The sequence below is a fragment of the Poecile atricapillus genome, chromosome 1 (assembly GCF_030490865.1).
Source record: "Poecile atricapillus isolate bPoeAtr1 chromosome 1, bPoeAtr1.hap1, whole genome shotgun sequence".
Classification (NCBI taxonomy): domain Eukaryota; kingdom Metazoa; phylum Chordata; class Aves; order Passeriformes; family Paridae; genus Poecile; species Poecile atricapillus.
This window is the reverse complement of record NC_081249.1, coordinates 165,368,004-165,387,693: the sequence shown is the minus strand read 5'-3', so window position 1 is coordinate 165,387,693 and position 19,690 is coordinate 165,368,004. Positions and strand designations below refer to the sequence as shown.

The following is a 19,690-nucleotide window of genomic DNA, read 5'->3' as shown; positions in this document are numbered from 1 at the left end:
AACATACCTTGTCAACTAGACCATGGCACTGTGTCAGTGCTTGACAACCTTTTCTGTGAAGAACTTCCTCCTGATGTCCAGCCTGAACCTTGAGGGGCAACTTGAGGCTGCTGTCCAGGTTGCCTGGAAGAGATTGACTCCCACCTAGCTATAGCTCCTTGCAGGTAGCTGTAGAGAGTGATAAGGTCACTTTCTCAGAAGAACAGAGACAATGAGAATGACTCCAGATGCTGTTTGGGTGCAGGTATCCAAAAAGCTGCAGAGAGAAAGGGAAATAAGGGCTTCAGGTTTCAACTAGTCATGGAGAAAGCCAACCACTGATTGTGAAATTAACCTTTATGTAAAACTGTTTCCTTATCTCCTGCAATACTTTCTTTATTGTTATAGGATCTTAAAGTATTTGAGTGATGCTTTTGTTTGTAATAAAAGGGTATTTTCAGAACTACAAGCAAATTACCAAGTTGATTCTGGTTCACCTATGCATTTGGGTTTACATGTCATACCATGGATACAACACTAAATTGTAGTAGGAGTAAAACTATAGTAAAGAAAGTAGTTTGAATGGTAGACTGAAATACTGAAAAATAGTAATTAAAACTGAAACTTTTTCTGGAAGTAGATTTGGAAAGTATTTAGACTGCACTTCGCTCTACTCTTAAGTGGTGGGTGCCAATAAAAATGAAGGCAAACAGAACGCTGCCTTATTTTTGACAGTTTTTGACAAGGAGCAGTAACAGATGTAACAGTTTTCAGCTAACTTAGAGAAGGCTTATTATGAAACTACAAAAATTTGAGAAGTACTGGATTCTAAAGAAAATGAATGAGTCATAACTAGGATTGCCAGATCTGTCTGGCCCCAAGTGCAGACTGAATAGCACATTGTCTGCAGAGTGCTCTGGATGAAGGACCTGCAGAGTACCACTGCAGGCCGAGGAGTTGCAGGTGGTACCTGTGTCCTAACTGGACTCTGAACATAACAGCAACTATGGTGTGCTTCCCAGAACCTGCCATGCAGGCAGGGCTGGAGGTCCTGGGAGCCTGCTGCACTCTGGCTCTAATGTTCTTCTGAACTGAATCAGTGGTTCCAAATGCCTTGTACAGGTACTTAAATAGCCTGATGCTCTGATGCTTTGCTGGTAACCTGAAGCCTTCACTGCCCTGGTCAAATGGCACTAGGTAATCTAGTTCATGAAAGCAAAGATTTTCACTAGAAACTCAAATGGAGTTGGCTAGAGCTGGTTTCAATTGCACAGAACTACAGTAAATGCAAAAATAAAACCTCTACACCATGGAGCAGAGCTATTTTTCTGAGATATGTAGTTCTTAAGGATAGTCTCCAAGAAAATCTATGCCTAAAAGATGACAGAATCATTAAGGTTGGAAAAGACCCTTAAGACCATCAAGTCAAACCTTTGATGGATCACTACCACATCAACTAGGCCATGGCACTAAGTGACACATCAATCATTTATTGAACACCTCTGGAGATGGTGACTCCACCATCTCCCTGAGTAGTCCATTCCAATGCTTAACAACCCTTTCCATGATGAAATTCTTCCTTAATTTCATGATCTCCTATGCTCTGGTACTGATTTCCAGATAGTTTGGGTTTACTGTTCTGTATTTGATTAACCATTATATATAAACCTATGAAATAGAGGATTGTACTTGGTACTTTATCTTCTTCTAGCACCAAGGCAATTTTGTGAGATTTGTACTTCAGATAAACAATTCGGCTGTCACAAATGGTCATATAGAATTCAGTTAACAACACTTAATTTCTGAACATCAAGTGAGTTCTGATGAATGGTTTTTCTTCATTTCCTTGATTTGTTCTACAGTCTCTCCTGCTGGCATTTCAATTTAGACATATCCTCCCAAACTGGATTAGTTTGTTTTTACTTCTTTTTCCTTTTTCCTTTGTTTTTATTCCACTATGGTAATCTCTTGAAGTTTCTCTACCAAATGCAGATGAAGAAGAAAAACTTCACCTTCTACAGTGATTTTATCTTTTCTAAGCACTATTTTTATACCTTGTTCATCTGTTGGCTTTGCAGACTCTTTGGCAATTTTCCTGCTCTTGGTGTGTCTGAAAAAGAATTTATTATTAGCTTTATGCTTCTTATGATTTGTTTCTCAAACCTTCTTGGCCTGACTTTATGTTTTTCACATTTAACCTGTCAGAATTTTTGTTCTTTTCTATTTTCTTTATCTGGCACGACTTCAACTTCTTGAATTTTGTTATAGAACTGTGGACCAAATGGGGACTGATTGATTTATCAGGCTCTGGTTATGGACTCTGCTCACAGTACAAGTGCCTCTGCTGGAAGATGGATCCAGTTCCACTCACTTTTCACATGGCTGCCTGAGGTTCTGGTACCCCACAATTCCTGAATGGATGGGAGTTCTGGGCATGGCCAGGCTGCTTCTGAACACGGAACTCCTGGTACTGCTCAGCTGTGGCATCCAGTGCAACTAAGGCAAAGGCCAGGAGATTAAAAAAAACCAAAACACTCTGTGTTTAGGATTTGCATCCTGTTGCAAGATTTTGTAAGCTCTGCAGCACATACAACACAATGAGGAAATGGGAGTACATCCCTGCTCAGTGGAATTTCTACATTCAGCAAGCTAAATTGGTGCCTTACAGCAACACTTGTTGCTGCAGAGCAATGACTAATGAGTCTGAAAACAAACAGACAACACACATCATGTTTACCATCTGGATGTTTACCATCCAGTTTCATAGGCAGTTCTTATGAATGGCATGGTTAGGTCACAAATGTAAACAGGTAGTTTGTGAAATGGTGTAATCCCTGCTGTGGGAATAAGTAAATTAAGTGTAGTTGTTCTTAAATGAAAGAAAAGTTTATAAATGTCTTCTGGGATTAGGAAAGCAGTTGAGAAAGTGCAAAACTAGAAGAATTATTTTTCTCCTTGTAGGGAAACTTTCTGCCACTCCTATATTTGACTAACATATAACCCCAAAACCTTAAGATAAGGAAAAGACCCAAAAATGTGCCAAGCATCTTATTGGAAAAAGAAGCCAGAAGTCTTTATTTATGTTGTATCTATTCACCTATGAGAGTGAAGCATGTTTAAAAAGGGAATGTTTTCCACTACTTGGAAGAAGAGGCTCTGGAAGAGAGGGTTGATGTCAAATATTTTCTACTCTGGATTCATCACCAGGGTTCTGGCAGGTGCCCTTACAAAAATAGTGCACATACTTGTGAACATTCAAACAACCCTGTTGAGAGATGGCATTTCCACAGACTTGTTTGGGTTTATTCAGAACCTGAAGTGTTTTAATGGAAAACACAGAATATGCTCAATGCTACAGTGGCTGATCTTTTGCTCTGGATAAAAACAAAGTCAGTTGCCAAAGCAGAATAAAAAGGAGAAATGATGCACAACTAAGTCTGGGGGAAAAAAAAAAAAAACAACCAAAATAAAACCAACCCCAAACACAAAGCCTACCTAAAATATAAGTTCTGTGTGGTGGAATTAAAGTACTTGGGAGCCAAGGAAGCATAGGTGAAGCTGATGTTTTACTGGCACTGATGCCCAGCAGCCAGGGAAAGCTGCCAGGTTAACCAGCAAAAGTGAACCACTGTCTCCAGTCAGCTGCTCTAAGGTGCCACCCAGTCCTGCTGTGCCAGATGTGCCCAGTGTGGTGCTTGTGTTAGCAAAGGGCTTGGGAAACTGCAAGAGACACAGCAGTCTTGAGGCATTTTTGCATAAAATAAATCAGTCCTGAATATTTCTAAGGAAGGTTTTAGTACATATTTCTAACTGTCTGGTCGTAATTGGAGCCCAATGGTTTATGTATCCCAGGCACTCGTGAAGACTGAATGTTGGCTTGTTCCAACAGTGAAACAGACTTTAGTCTTGGTCCAAAAGTATTAAGAGTTTTAGGTCTTTATTTATGGAAGGTCATTATTAGCTGAAATGGGCCATAAAGAATTTATGCCTGCTATTAAAAGGGGCTGGTAAACATTTTGTCACAAGATTAAAGAGCATTGTTTTCAACCACATTGTCTAGACCATTTGACAAAAATGCAGAGAAGGCTACAGCCCAGTTTATGTACATGTCAATCTTAAAAAATAAACAAAAACAAATGAAAGTATCTGTCTAGTTTCAGGCAAAATGTGAACTGCAGTTATGAGAGCTATGCTGAGATTCAACAGAAAAAGAAATAAAGTATGAACAGTGGGCTGGGGCACATTGTTCTTGGATACTCAGAGCAACCAAGGGGGAGATGGGAGTTCTCAAGTATATCTTCTGTCTTTAGGAACATGATGATGTTACATGCACTTTTTACAGGAAAGTATTTTAAAAGTACCAATGTCTATCTAAGGATTGAAAACTCAAGAAGACTGTTACAAACTACCACTAATAATAATTATTACTTTCTGCTGAGAGTTGTCACATTCATGAAAAATGCTGTGAAAGGCTCTGATTTTTTTCCTGAGAAAGTTACAGTAAAAATTTAGTTTGTTTGTTTACCTTACTTTTACTGGGTTAAAAAAAACCCTGAACAATACTGAGGAATTCTTCCAAGAATATTACTCTTTTTTGCCTCAGGCATGTTCTACAGACTGTCCTAGAAAGTATTACAGGTGATCATTAGACATCAAACCTCACCTCACTAAAGGGAATATTCCTGAAATGGTTCTGTCTTACAGTAGATGCAGTTCACTGGGCTATTTTAAGCTGTTTGAGTTTTGGTATGTACCTGCTAGCTCCTAATGCTCCTTATCTAAAGGAACAGGTGTTCAAAGCAATAAAGTGGAGTCAGATGTTTAGAGTTTAGAGTCAGTCCATGTTTAGAGTTGCTGCGTTTCAGAATGGATCCAGTGATGTCTGGGCTTTCCACTGGTAATTTCCATCCTAAAAGAAGCTGTCTGTTAGAAACTGGTATCAGAATGATCACAGACCTGTAAAGAGAGTACAGCTGTGGAGTGGTGTGGTTTAACCCCAGATGAAACTAGGACAAAGATGTAGAATTAGAGTAAACCAAGGACTTGAAGTGTTTATTCCATGTGCTTGGGCACTGTGAGACCACCTGGTACAACACCACAGTGGGCCTCAGCACACTGCTCTTTGGAAGCAATGATATCAGCAGCATGCTCCAGCCAAAGGAACCCGTGCCTCAGACAGACAGCTGACATCCCTGTACAGGAGAAAGGAAGGGGTGCTCTATTGGCTCTGTTTTGCATGGATAGCTCATGCAGGTGGGAACTGTACCACACTGAGGCAGCTGAGCCCCAAGAAATAGCAGCACAACAGGAACTGTTACATTTTCTCCTTCCTGAAAATTGTACTGTGAGCTGCAGATCAACACACCACAACATCTCAGGGACCCTACTTTCCCAGCACATTTTAATTAGCACTACTGATGTCTTTACAATTACATACTATGTTAATTTTCACTGTTAATTCTAGCTTGTGTTATATTTGGCTAGGAAAGGAAAATATATGTAGGGCTGTGCTTTTGAGCTTCTGGCCTGAGCCATCTGGAACCAGTTATTGCATCATTCATGTTATGAGATGGCAATTATAATTCAGACAGTGAACGAAGCAGACCTCAGCTGATAATCTAAGGTAGTCTTTGAAAAATTATAGGGAACCCTCCCCAAACACCAGGAGTTTGCAACTGAGATTCTTTCCTGGGAGGTGGAAGAAATGAGTCCTACTCTCTCCCAGGTGGAATTAGGGTTTGAGAACATGTGTCCTGTGTGCTTGGTGCTATTCATGTGGCAGTAGAGTGAGAGTGTGTATTTCAAATCACTGCCTGTCATAAAACATCAACAACAGTATCAAAAGCTTGCTTACTTGGCAGTCTCCAAGAACACTTAGATCAATCTCCACAGTCAGGCAAAAGCTCAATTTTTGTATATCATGGAGTTTAGATGCTATCAAAACACAGTGGTTTCTGCAAGTGCCCAGCTGGTAAAAACATTTGGTTCCATAAGATTTGGTAGGAGCAAAATGAATGTTTTTAGCATCTAAAGCATGGACATATAAGTCCTAAAGTGTTGGTTATTGGAAAATTCATTTAATGAATTTAGGTCTGTGTGGCTGGGTAAAAGAAGATGTCTATGACTTGGCATGTAGAAGGACTTTGGGCTCACAGACTTACCACCATACAGACTTGTATTGTTTGACTCCTCTCACAGTTTGAAAATTTTCTTGAAAATGTTCAGAGTGGGGGAATTTTTAAAAATGACAAGAACATCTAAGAAGGGCGTTTGACAGATGTGGTTCTGGAGAAATGTAAGAACAAAATCAGAGTTAAAAAAGGAGATTAAATATTGTGAAACTTAGAGGATGAGGACTTGTTTCTGCAAGGAAGATTTTCTGTTCAGGGGTGCTGAGTGTAATTAACTACTCTTAAGTTCCCTGACCTATTTATAGCTTTTGTCTTAGCATTTAGAATTAGTCAGATTATGTTCTCCACTGCTGAGGGATCCTGTTCATCCAATGCTGTGCTTTATCTGCAGGAGCATGGCTCAATTCATATGTGCAGCTGTCTCATCCAAAGAGAGTAAAATTATACAACACAGTTTATGTCCCCCTTATTATATTTATACCCTTATACACAATTTTCACAATCCAAGTCTTAATTTGAGACACAGTTTCAACCCTGGCTATGAACAAAGCAAACTTTGAGAACATAGTTATTTAACAGAGACCCATTTTATACTGGGGACAGTTCTGCACCCCCTCATAAAGACAAAGGCAATGTCAAACTACTCTAAATAAAGTAATGGATTTTATAACACAGATGGATATTTGAGACCATTGAAGTGAAAGCACCACTACACATGAAGTTTAGTCACCATCTTAAGCATAAGTGCTGAAGGTGTCAGCACAGGAGGTTGAAAGATGCATTGAATTATCCATTTTTATAGGGTGAACAAAAGGGGGCTTATGCACCACAAAATCCTTCCTTTATGCAACCCTTCATACCAAACAGAGTTGTGAAAAGGCTGTGGCCACATCTCATTGTTTTATGACTGATGGTAGTAACAGAAAGGTACTGCAGAAATTCCACTTACCCACAACATCAAATCCTTTTATTTTGGAAAAAAAACAGTCACCATGCTGTAAACTAGCCCAGGTTGTGGTTTGGTACACTTTTTGTACTCTGGTTTTTATCCACTCCAGCTGTCAGATGGAGACAGGAAAAATCAAAACATTTGTACAGTATTTCTTCTTAAGGGAGCCCCTTAGGTGGTTGAGATCTGGATTCACCTCCTGTCTCCAGGGCTGGAGCATCTCTGCCAGTTGGCTGATGGATCAGAACTCTGAGGCAATTATTTGGGAGCAGACTGGTGCTGCACTCATACAGTGATTCTGGCATGCATGCAATGATTTTACCATGTGATTGTAGAAAAATTCAGTGGATTAGCAAGTGAAGTATGATCAGATGAAGCAAGTTTGTCTTCCACACAGCTGGATACACAGAGCATTTGCTTTCCTATAAAGCTGTTTCTCATTCTTTCGGTAGATTTTCACACTTCTAACATCCAGTAAGCACTGTTACTCTTAGATCTGTTAGCCCTCCAGCTTATTGAGTGTATTGAGAAACTCTGGTGGTATGGAGCAGTGAGAATATTCACTCTTAAACATTTGCCACAATGAAAATTTTCCTGGTCTTCACTTTCTATCCTTTCCTACCTGTTTTCTGACCCATGACAAAACTCCTTCACAACATGCCCAGCAGCTTCTTCAGAAGTCACTCATGCAAGTTTTTGTTAGGCTTTTGGAAACTTCATTTAAAGTAAGTAAACTGGTTCTTGTTTATTATTTTCAAATGTATAGACACTGTTTGAACAATTCCAGGAGACTGTTTAATTTTCCATGCAATGAAAGGGATACAAGCATGTCACTGAGAGACAAACAGTCAGAAATGGCCAGGAGCCTCTGGTGCTGTTATTTTTGAAAGGAAATTTGGACAATTACAGCCAGTTAATGAGGTAGAGAGCTCTTAAGCTTCCCATTGGCTCCAATGCAACTTGTGGGGGCTCAGCACCCCTAAAGCATCTCAGTCTTGGTATCTCAAGCTGGATGTTGATGCTTAGAGGCTGATTTTATTATTATCTATTATATCAACTGTACTTCTGTTTCTCAATCTGTTACACAGAGATGTATGATAATAATTTCAGGTTCCTTAGAAATAAAGGGTTTTCTTAAATGGGGACACTCAACAGAAATTCAAAGTAGTTGTTTAATGTCCATGTTTGTGTTTAAATTCAGTGTTCATCTTTGGATCTACTATAATCTCTGCCGCATCTGATTGCTTACCTTTCACATCCCATAAATGTTCTGCTTGACCTACTAAGGCTCTGCCCATGGCAAAGTTGCAAAACACCTGAAAAAGTACTTTATTTCCTTCCTCTTCAGTCATAACTGGAGATCTGCAAGTTATGCTTTTCCTGAAGAAATATTTAATATCATAAACTGCTCCCTTAAGCATGGAGGTCAGTTTAAAAAAAGGGCCAGTGTTTGCAGACAAGCCATTTGTTTTACTTTGAATGTTTAATTTGTTTATTCCTGTTTTCAAATAATCCCCAAGCAATATAGTTCCTGTAGCTGTGATCGTCATGAATTTGAGTTATTCACCTCCCAGAGGGTCAGACCTTTCATCAGTATGCCATTGGCACAGAGCAGCGAGTGTTGCATATTCATTGTCCAGGACACCAGCTAGAGGGCCTCCAAAAAAGACTGACTTTTTTTTTGTTCTCAGAACAAGGAAAACAATCCCTTCCCTTCTCCAGTCCCTTGATAAGGGTTTCTGTCCAATAACGGTGCTCTCTGCTCTGAGGCACATTTAACTGTGAAGTTTGCAGCGGGAGAGGCTTTCCTTCAAGCTGTTAGTGTTTTATCCTGGCAGGCTCCTCGAGGTTGTTGTGAGGAGTCTAGCCAGTTGGTGAGCTTTGTAATCTAAACCAGCTGTCCCAGGCTGAGGCCCCCATTTGCATTGTTTAACATACTTAGAAAATGAAGTGTTCATTTTTAACATTCCTCCTCCAATTGGTTTAATGCTGAATTACAGAAGAGAACTAAGCAAAACCAGGTGCTTTCTCTGTATTCTCTCCAGTGTCTGAGGAGGTACAGACGGCTCCCGATCTTCTCCATTACTTGCCATTTCATTCTTTGGACTATAAATGACAGAGGAACTGAAGTGCTAGCAGAGGGTAATGCTTGGAAAACTTTCTAGTTATTCATCAGCACAGACTCTGGTTTTTTTCCACCTTTCCCCAACAGTTTTGGACATGCAAGGATTAAGAAGGTAAGTGGTATGCATGAAACTTCTTTACTTACTGACGGGAAACCTACTTGTGGAAAATAGCTGTGGCAGGGATATGTTATGCCAATCCACTTGCAAAAGCCATTTGCAAAGAGACGGGATCTCAATGGTCAGAGGTGGGGAAAGACGATCTGCCTGTTATTAAAGCTGTGCTGTCTCTGACGAGTTCCTTCTTGATCTGTGCTTATACTCTGCGCATCTGCGGGAGTGCTGAACTGCAGCAGCAACGAGCCCACTGGCTACAGTGATTGATTGAAGTAATTAGTTACTATTACAGAAGTTAATCACTAGTTTAAATTATTTTTCCTGCTGGGCAAGCTACTGTGACCAGCTGCATAGTGTTGATAGGTTGTGCTGCTTGTCTGTTAATAATTCTTGAGGGGATTTTAGTTCTAAAGTAACGAGCAAGTTGAGATCATGGGTGCAGACAGAGCACGTATGAGGCAGTTAAGTTCACCCCCACCATCACCACCACCAAAAGGAAAGAATATATAATCTCATGGCAAAGGAAACGAAAGGCTGTCTAAAAATGTTTGAGTTTTGTCTGACTGTTTTATGGGGGAGTTTGTTATCGTGCACTGTCCTGCAGCAATGTGCAGCATAGCCCAGTTGCTGTGTCTGTCAGTCTTCTGCTATAACCTGTTGTATTCCTTCCAGTGCTGGTTTTGCTATATGCAAAGTGAGTATACAGTCTTTATAGAAGTGCACACTTTAAAATATCTTCAAAAATATTTGGGGAATCAATAAATTACGTGCAAATCTAAATGGATGATATTGTAGTGTGACTGCTTTACATTGGACTATTAAAAAAAGGTCTGTGCAGAATTTGCATTTCCTTGTCACTCAAAAGTTGCCAACAAGTACATAGTGCTCCACAGCACTATGAGCAACCATTTTTGGGTGTATGTTTACTTTTCAGAGCTTGTCCCTGTCTCCTCATTTAAAACAATTTTTTTGTAATGTGTTGGTCATTTTGTGTGGTTTTGTCTGATGCATTTGTAGATCTTGCTCAGCAGCTCAGTCTGCACTCTGGAAATCAGGGACAGCTCTAAGAGAGAAAGTTGGCAGCTCACATGGGTACCTAAAATATCCCCTGCTTCCTCTACTGGTTTTGTGGGAATGTATTGTATCCATTTGCCATTTAGAACTACAATCCAAGATAAGCAAGGTGTGGGTTTAATGGTACTGGGAAGTTTTCTATAAATCAGCAAAACACTGAAATCCACAGGACCTAGAAAAAAAGTAGTTTCTGACTGAGCTTTTTCATGCTTTTCTATCTATTAGTAAATATTTGGAGGTGGGAGGTTGCATAGTTTCTATGCTCTGGGTAAGGAACTCCAAAACCAGGCGTAGGGCTCTTTTAGCGAGGGATCCTCTTCTTTCAGTTGCAGTGGAGAGCATGTAGGGACCACAAGATGTGAAGGTGATATACCTGGGGAAGGCTCCATTGAAGATAGCAGCCTCTAGTAGCTGGTGACCTGGCACAGTGTGTCTCCTTCAAGACTGAGTAAAGGGACAGAATCTGGCCCCAAGAAAATGGATTGATGTCAGATAGAGCCTCCTGGGGATGCAATGCGGTTTAGTGGTTGGAGCAACTGGCTTGGATTCAGGACCTCCTGCGTGACATGTCTGCAGCCCTGCCAGTGCTTTGCATTGTGAACTTAGGCAGGGCCTTGCTCTGGTTTACCCATCTGTAAAACCTGCAGTGTGCAAGAAAAGCTTTCATTCTTGCAAAAGAAAGGTGTCTGAGAGGGGAAAAACCACTTTATTGAATATTGCACACTTGTTCATTTTACAGCTGCTGCATGGGGTGTCATAAAAATTAGATTAGACCATAGACATGTACAGTCTGGTTTCAATCCCAATTGCATAAAACCATCATACCATCAGAGTCACTGGCTCTGAGACCTGAATCTGGCCCACATTTATATTACTCCTCCAGAGGCCAAATTCATGTTAACAAAACTGTGGAATACACTGAAGTGTCACTAGAAATTAATTTGTCCATGTGTATTTAGTTCTACGTAATAAATCTGAATATCAGAAGGTTTTCAGCCTATTTTCTATGCACATTACAGGATACTGACTGCTTTCACACTGGCTGTCTGCCTTTCAAGCCCTGGAAAAGCACAGGTGAGAGGTGCATGCAGAGATGTATATACTGCTTTATACTGAAGCACTATATGGCATGAAACTTAACTGGCTAGCAAGTGGATAGGAAGCTCTGTGGTCTGGGGTTTACATGAAAAGGAAGTTGAATGGTCTAAGGGTTTAGAGGGGAGAACTTGCAGCCAGCAGGATTCTGGAGTTGAACATGGATTGAGCTTATTGACTCATCCTTGCCAGCTCAGCAAAATATCCCTGTAAAAACCTGGACCTCACTGAAAATGTGATTCTGCCTCTAAATTGAACACTTCTGGAACAGGAAATAAGAAAACCTATCCCATGAGACCAGAGACCGCTCAGTTCTATTGTGAGAAACATCTGTATTTGGAAAATTCATTCATATAAATACACATTTTCTGTGTACAGCAGGATCATGTCTTAAGATTGTTTAATTTCGGACTGTGATCCTGAATGACTGTATCCCAGTTTTCATTTTCATTTATGCCCAAACCCATTTCTGTTCAAGAGGGTGGATGGAAGTAAAGCAGTCCAGTTCTTGAAATAGCAGAATCATTAGTTCTTTGTGTGCTTGGGCTCCAAGTAACTTTAAATCAGGAAAAACTATTCCTAAAGGCATGTTGTTTGGATTTCTAGTTGATAGTCCAGATATATTCAGTGTCCAGAGCTGTATTTCTAAATATTTTTGCCAAAAGTCTCTGAAATATAGTGGTTTTTTTCTTCTATTACATTGAAAATTTCCTGCACAGGGCATGCTTACTGATATTTTTGTGAATATTGGATCTGTATGGGAAATGGTTTTCATGCCCCTGCAGAATTTTTGAGATGTCTTTAAGGGTTTGTTTGTTTTTATAATTTAAAAAATATTGTTTACATTATAATTTTTATAAAAACATCTTCTAACATAAATTGATTTTTGAAGTTGCTTTGAAAAAGAAACTTGAAGCTGAAACAACAGCAATGGGTTCTTTCTGAAGATACTGAAACTGGTAATTTTGACAATATTGAAATCTTTTCCACAATAAAGTTCTAGAAAGTTGTTGAAACCAGTTCTACAGTAATTTCAGTGTTTCTGAATTATAATTTGTTGACCAAAACAAAATAATTTTGTTAAAAACTATTTCAGCTTTTCCAGCTAACCTAGGTGTAGTGTGTGTACAGAAAAAGGAGAACAAAAGGTAGAGTACATACATTTTTAAAACATGAGGGCAATTTTACCTTTTCCTATTAGAATATCTTGGCTTTCCACAACATGATACCAAAACATCTTAGAATGCCAAAATAAATGAAAGCAGCATTCCTCCATACTTGTCTGACAGTTCCAGCAGAGGTTTTGTGTATTCATATCTGCAAGTGGCAGGTGCAGTCCAAATAGTGCCATGTGTTTCACTTCTTGTCCTGTCCCTAGCTCCTGCAATGACCCAATTCCACTGACTCACCCCTCTAACCCTTTGTCTGCCATCTACAACTTGCTACTTTTCCAAACATCAATTACGTACTTTACTCTTCCACTCATTTCTTCTATGAAGTCAAAAAATAAGTGTCCTTATCATTAAGAAACAACAAAAAAGGAAGAATCTTGAACACACTCCATCCCTCTGCCCTCCAGCTTCTTCAGTGGTTCCTGTTTCCTGGATATCTCCCACTGACATTCCTTAGTACAACCTATTTACTGGAAGATCCTGTGCTTGTGTCAATTGCTTGGCCCCTTCCTAAATAGCTGGAGGCCCAGTCAAAAACTAGGAAGAGGAGGAATCATTTTAACAGGCTGTGAAACCATCATCACCAGGACTTTCACCGATTTAGAAATGCTGAGGTCACTGAGGAGGTGTTGGAGACTCAAGGCCCTGATAATGACCAACACCACAGAATACCAAGGAAGGCTTCCAGTAACCTTGAATGCCTATAACATGTTGTCTAAAGATTTAGCCTCTAAAAATTACAAGGTTTGGTGGAAAGGAAGAGCCTTATTTTTATTAAGCTTGTTATGTTTCAAATGGAGCTCCGTATCAGTCCATGTCTAGTGCAGTGTGTGCTGAATGCGCTGTCTGGGGAGCTTTAGAGCCTGTGAGAAATGCAGCAAGTACCTTCCAGATGAACCCCCCTGTTCTGGCAAAAACAAGACTCCAAGCTAGAAAACTGTAATTCTGTGCTAACAACTCATAACACATTGCACACTGGTGACCCCTGGGCAGAGGAACAGCCTGACACTGCCACCACCTGAGGTTGCCACTCCCAAACACATGCTGGGGCCTCAGGTCCATGCCTTGCTGACTGTCCTCTAGGAAAGGGACTTTATTTTGATGTACTGTATCGTGCTGAACAATTGTACTAATCATAATAATCCAGATGAGCATTTGACTCTGCAAACCTCTCATTTCACAGTCACTGAGTGTCCTTTTTTCTCTCATTTTAGCAGCAATGCACTAATGGGTTTGACCTGGACCGTGCCTCTGGGCAATGCTTAGGTAGGACTTTAATTAAATCAATACATTTAAATTTGGGTTCAGAAATCCTGAATTTATTGAGTTAACATTGTTCTGCTCTTACTATGTTTTAGTTGAAAAATTCTTACTGTGTGACAAATATGTGCATTTGTATACATGTATATACAAAAAATATGTGTATATAAAAATATGTGTATGTGTCTTTACATAGCACTAATCTTTGACATTTTTGAGATACTAACAGGCTGTCAGGTCTACTCAAACAACAATGATGCATTTTGATAGGAGCTCAGTTTAGCTACCAAAGGACAAGGGCTGTTCACCCTCCTCTTTCTCCTTCAAACTCAGGATTTATTGTCTTTGTTGCCTTTCTCCACCTGCAGGCTCAGATAAAGTCTTCCATTCTTAGCACTGAAACTCCAAGTAAACTGAGTTGAGGTAGTGGAAGGAAATCTGCACTTTGCCCAGGAGCATCTTTTTGTCGGTGGCATTCAGTCTCCAGGGCAGCATCTTCTACATTCAATAAAGTCACTCAAACAGAAAGGGGAAAACCTGCAGCAGATTGTTTGCCCTGTCATCACCTACTGCTTCTGTGGCCCAAGAACCAGGGGAATGCTCTGTTTGACTAAACCAGTTGTATCTTGCTAAATTTAATTCAGCACCAATCTCAATCAAAGCAAGAAAGAGGCCTGAATTCTGTCCCCAGATCCAAGCATCCCTAACATTTTCTGTGGGAGGGAACTCGAGACTTCCAAAGCAGGATCCAGATTTCACAGCTGGGCAGACCAAACCATCAGTTTCTGAAATCCTGATCTTCATGTTGTGGTTTGGACAGACCCTCTAGCAGGAACAGGCAGCAGCATGCTGAAGCCATGTGTAAATCAGTGCTCAAACCAAACTTCTATGGAATAGCAAAACAGGCCTTGTCCTCCTCTCCCTCTATTCTCTAATAGTGAAGCAAAATGAGTAGATCACAGGATAAGTTGAATATAACGGATGTTTCCTGTTTTAGTACAATCTAACTTCAAAGTGAGGCTCCACAAGAATGGATTAACCTTTTTGATGGAGAATATAAACTTTTTTGCAATGATTTGTAAAAAACACTTTAACTATTTTTTGATAGGTCCCATTAAGGAGTAATCACTCTTTAAACTTTGGCAATTTCATTCCAGATATTGATGAATGTCGGACTATTCCTGAGGCCTGCAGAGGAGACATGGTGTGTGTCAACCAGAACGGTGGCTATTTATGTGTCCCCCGAACAAACCCGGTGTATCGATCACCGTATCTGAGTCCTTATTCCAATGTTTATCCACCGCCCCCAGCACCAGGCCCTGTTCCTAACTACCCTACTGTTACAAGACCTCTGATTTGCCGATTCGGTTTCCAGTTGGATGAAAACAATCAGTGTGCTGGTAAGTAGCAGAAACCTTTCTTCTGTATCTTCATTCATATTAAAGCTTGTCTGACATTGCAGAAACAATTGTCCTGCAGTTGTCCTTCAGTTATTGCAGCAGTCAAGCCCAGTACTTTGAAGTCAAATTTTTTTTAAGGATATGAGCTATATGTTTCATATCATCCTTATTCAATGCAAACTAAGATATAATTCAATCCTATTATCTAAGCAGAAGAGCCACTTTCATGAAAGAAGTAATGTTTTAATAAGTTAACCAGCTGATGGCTGGTGATCTCAGTGCATCAAAAGTATGCCTTTTATGCTTATGATTCTGTACATGAGAGAGAAGGTTCATTTGAAGTGTTAGGTGAGGCCTGGGGAAACTTTGTTCATCTCATGGCTGTATGAGAACTGGTCTTTGAAACCAGAGAAGCAGAAAGCAGAAGGAACAACTTTTACTTCAAAACTGCTGCAGAAAACCACAAGAGCTAAAACTTACTTGTTTTTTGGGCTTATTCTGCTCTATTGTCTGAAATTTCTGGTGGGACTTGGTTGCAGATGATGCACTTTCTTTGTTTCCCTACTGAGGAGACCACAAGAGCTTCACAGGAGCTTTGACAGTCTGGAGTTAAATTCAGCTGCCTTGGGACACATTTGCTGTATTTGAATCATTGTCCTTTCTGAGGTGGGAAAAACATTTTCTAATCAACACGCACAGTAATATTGACTGGAAAATTAAAAAATAAATAAATAAATAAATAAATCATAAAACCTGGGGGTTTTTTGAGAAGTTTTTTAATCCTGGGATAACTGAAGCATTTTTACTATCCTTTGAAAATTTCCTCTAGTTCTTTTCATCTTAGCAAACTGATCAACCTATTATTTTATCTACTGATTTATAGATTTCCAGGAGTGTTATCATTTTGCTTGCTTTGCTGTAGATGATTCAGGAATTGGGGTAGTTAGCAGAAAAGAAGTGCTGAAATGAAAGTGGAAATGAAACCTCTGAATTATACTGCCTGGTCTGCTCCATGCAAACCAGAATAATCAAAACAGGTAGATTTAGGAAAATTTTGCAGTGAACTTTCCGGACTCCAAAGGGTACATATATTCCTATCCATGGTGACAGAAATGGGAGAACTAATATTTTTTTCAGTCAGGGCTGTTTATTTCTGTCATTTTAGCTTTCAGGTATTTGGGATTTAATTGTAAAAAAAGTTTGGTGATGAGAGACAGTAATGAGAACGCATGGGAAAGGACAGGCTGCCATTTGAGTACCACAGCAAGCTGGGAGCAGTTTTTGTGAGTCTACATCAGATTTGAATTTGGGTAGATGATGTGCTAAAGGAAGAAAAACAAAACTAAAAGAAATTAAGACCTGTCAGGGGTCTCTGCTGGGTTAGATTTCATTTTTTATTCAGTGAAATTCTCTGGAGACATTCACTGTCTTGATGCGGTATTTATTGTTGTATCTGTGTGCCTTTTGTACCTGTGTGCCCTAGGATGGAAAGTGTTGTCACCAAAGGGGGTGATTAGGTCCATGTCTCACTGTGGTGATGGTAGAAAGGCCTGATCCCGTTTCCAGGATTCCTGGAGCAATTAACAGGGTTATGTGAAGGCCGTGCTTGAAGTTCTTGGAGGCAAAACACCAGGGAACCTAAACAGGGTCCTTAGGAGCAACCAGAATTTTACCCATGTCATTTAAGAAAGTTTGAACCACAGGAATCATGGCATCCATAAGCCAATTATAAGCATAACTCATGTTATTGGTATTTCAGTTGCTCTGTGCTTACCTCCTTGTCAATATTCAGCAGGTTCTTAAGATACAAAGCACTTCAAGGGCTAATTTTGTGGTGGAATGGTTGAAAACAGTGAACTAGAATTTTTCCCAGTAGCTGAAGCACTATGTAACTCACAGGTTTGTTGAGTTGGTGTTCAAACACCACCCTCTAGCACCTTCTTTCCAAATACAATTTGCTACAGGTATTTCCATTAGAGATAATGAGATTTTCTGCTATTGACTGCAAGGGAACCAGAGCTATTCTCATGCCACTGTGTCTGAGCTACCTGCAGATTTTAACAGAGTACACATTTTTGTCTGGTCAGATATGGGGTTACAGATCGGGATCATATTTTCTATTGCTAGGACAACAGAAATCTTTACTTTCACTTTTAATTTCAGTCAAAACAGCTTATTAAATACAGGAGCATTTTCTGGGAGACTGGGAGATTTGCAGCCTCAGCTTTGAAGCACTGAGGTTGTTCAATAGATTTCCAAAGTGAAACAGGACAAAAAATTTGATCTGAAAGTTGTGTGAGTCTTAACAAGCTCTTTTTCTTTTTTCCTCCCTCTCCACAAAATGTAGGGAGGCTGCAAGAAGGTTGCTCTGTCCCAGCCTGGCACCTGGCCTGCCTGCCAAGGCCCCACATTCCTTGGCTCTCAAGGGAATGTGCACCCATGGTTGCTCACATAACATCCCCCTTCTTGGGGCTGATAGGTTCCAATGCAGAAAAAAAAAAAAAAAAGAAAAAAGAAATATAATCCGTTCTTCTCCCTTTCAAGCTTTTTGGCCTTGTCCTTTCTGACCTGGATGGTCAGGTTGCTCAGTGGACACTCAGTGGCTGAATGTCCACTCAGTCTTGCCAAGATCCTTTCATCTCCAGATCTTGTCCTTGGTGAAAACGAAACTCTTCCTGGCTGAAGTGCCTGATAGTGATGGCTTTGCCCACTCCAGAGTCCTCTGTGTGCTGCAGTAGTACCTGTAGCCATTTGTGGTAGCAGAGAGAGAAATGTTTTAATGATAATTACTTCTTAAGTCTTCTGTGGGTTTGATTCCTAATACGTGGTATTTTTTATCCCTGGAGTTGCTGAGTGCTTTATATTTTGTATGTGTAAGTCGTCTGTGTTTTCAACAGCACAGAGTTTTTGTAAATCATTCCAAAGCAGGTTGGGAATGAATTATGACCACAATTAATTTTGGAATAAAAGGCCACATACAGAAAAAGCAAAGAACATCCAGTGCAAGTGCACTGTTTGAACTGTTTGTCTTCTAACATTACTTCTCTATAAATACAGAATGGGTTAGTCATAATAATGACTTTTTGCTCTAGGAACTTGGTCTAGTAACTGTTGGCTCCACTTTACTGGAGTGAGGGCCTGTGTTCTTGCATTATACATTTGTAAGCTGAGAGCTCTTTCCAGTTTCCTTTCACTCCACCTTGCTGTTTCCTGATTTACAATGATCTTCAAAACATGCCTCAAACACTGATCCTTCTGGGCATTGTGGAAAGAACTGTACTGGGTGGGCTCTTATTATTGCTTTCTCTCCAGTTAATGCAAACTCACAATGTGAGGAGATGATGGGGTTGGAGAGGGTTGAATAGAGAGCTCAGAGAAAGCAGATCTCAAAAACAGAAAGGTAAATGTTAGGAAAAGTATAAGCATAAGGCAAGATGAGTATGACCTAGAGACAGAGAGAAGGGAGGAGGGCAGAGGAGGTAATTAAAAAAAACCCATAATTGTTGTTTTCAAAGCAAAAGGTAAAAGGAAGAAGGAAATGGAAGGATGCTGTCTCCAAGTGTAAGAGAAAGTTGTTTTTCATGCCCCATTTGTGCAGTAGTCATTGCTTCAGCTTTCCTCATTTTTCCAAGATTGGCAGAACCTCCTACATTCCCCATCTATGGGTCCCCAGTCCTACACTTGTGGAGTGAAACCCCTTCCTTCAAAAGATTACCTTTGCCCAGATGGGTTTTAGATCATTTTCATTTATATTACAAGCATACCTAAACCCCACATCCAAGCCTACACTTGTACTGCCCTGCCTTGTGCCCAACCTCATTAAGAGCAGACTATGTCTAGATGAGTTTTCAAGCAAAATGAAGGAACCAGATGTGTCTGTGTGGGGAAAGGGGAGGGAAATTAAGGGACAGAGAACTGAAAGGAGGTGCCCAAGTCTTGCATCAGGCTCATGGCTGTGCTGGGATAGAGCCCAGAGTTCCTTATCCAATGGCTTAACAGCGACCAAGCGAGGCTGCCTCCTCCTGATAGCTTTCCTAGTGACCTCTCTAGGCATGTAGAAACAGGAAGAAAAGTAGGGAAATGGAGAAAGGAGATTATGTCTTAGAAGAGTTTATATAAAGTAAGGACAAATGGAATCCACTCCTGCCCTTGCCTTTTTTAACTGCCTATTTGGTTCACCTCTGTGTCTTTCCCTTTTCCTCTTGTTCTGTGAGACAATCTCTTTTGCTGCTCCAGAGGGCCAGTTCATGAAGGCTATGCATGATTCCAGTTAGGAAATGACTGCATCACATCCAAATTAACCAGAAAAAGAAGGAAAGATTACATGAGAACAGATTCTCCAAGAGGTTGATCTCAGACTTCTGAAAGTAAAGGTAATTGCTGACAGCTC

At 40.2% G+C, this 19,690-nt stretch overlaps 1 protein-coding gene across 3 annotated transcripts in view; it reads left to right on the top strand.

Annotated features, from left to right (window-relative positions):
- Window positions 1–8,809: 8,809 nt before the first annotated feature.
- The window catches only part of FBLN5 (fibulin 5), a 44,340-nt gene continuing 33,459 nt past the window's right edge, over window positions 8,810–19,690 (top strand). Inside the window, exons 1-5 of one of the 3 annotated variants that reach the window (XM_058848315.1) lie at window positions 8,842–8,933; window positions 9,105–9,296; window positions 11,393–11,447; window positions 13,855–13,906; window positions 15,058–15,300. In XM_058848315.1, the coding sequence (XP_058704298.1) occupies window positions 9,205–9,296; window positions 11,393–11,447; window positions 13,855–13,906; window positions 15,058–15,300 (442 nt within the window). In that variant the 5' untranslated portion in view covers window positions 8,842–8,933; window positions 9,105–9,204. Of the gene's footprint in view, window positions 9,297–11,392; window positions 11,448–13,854; window positions 13,907–15,057; window positions 15,301–19,690 lie in introns of all 3 variants that reach the window. The other 2 variants (XM_058848326.1, XM_058848306.1) reach the window with 2 other exon arrangements.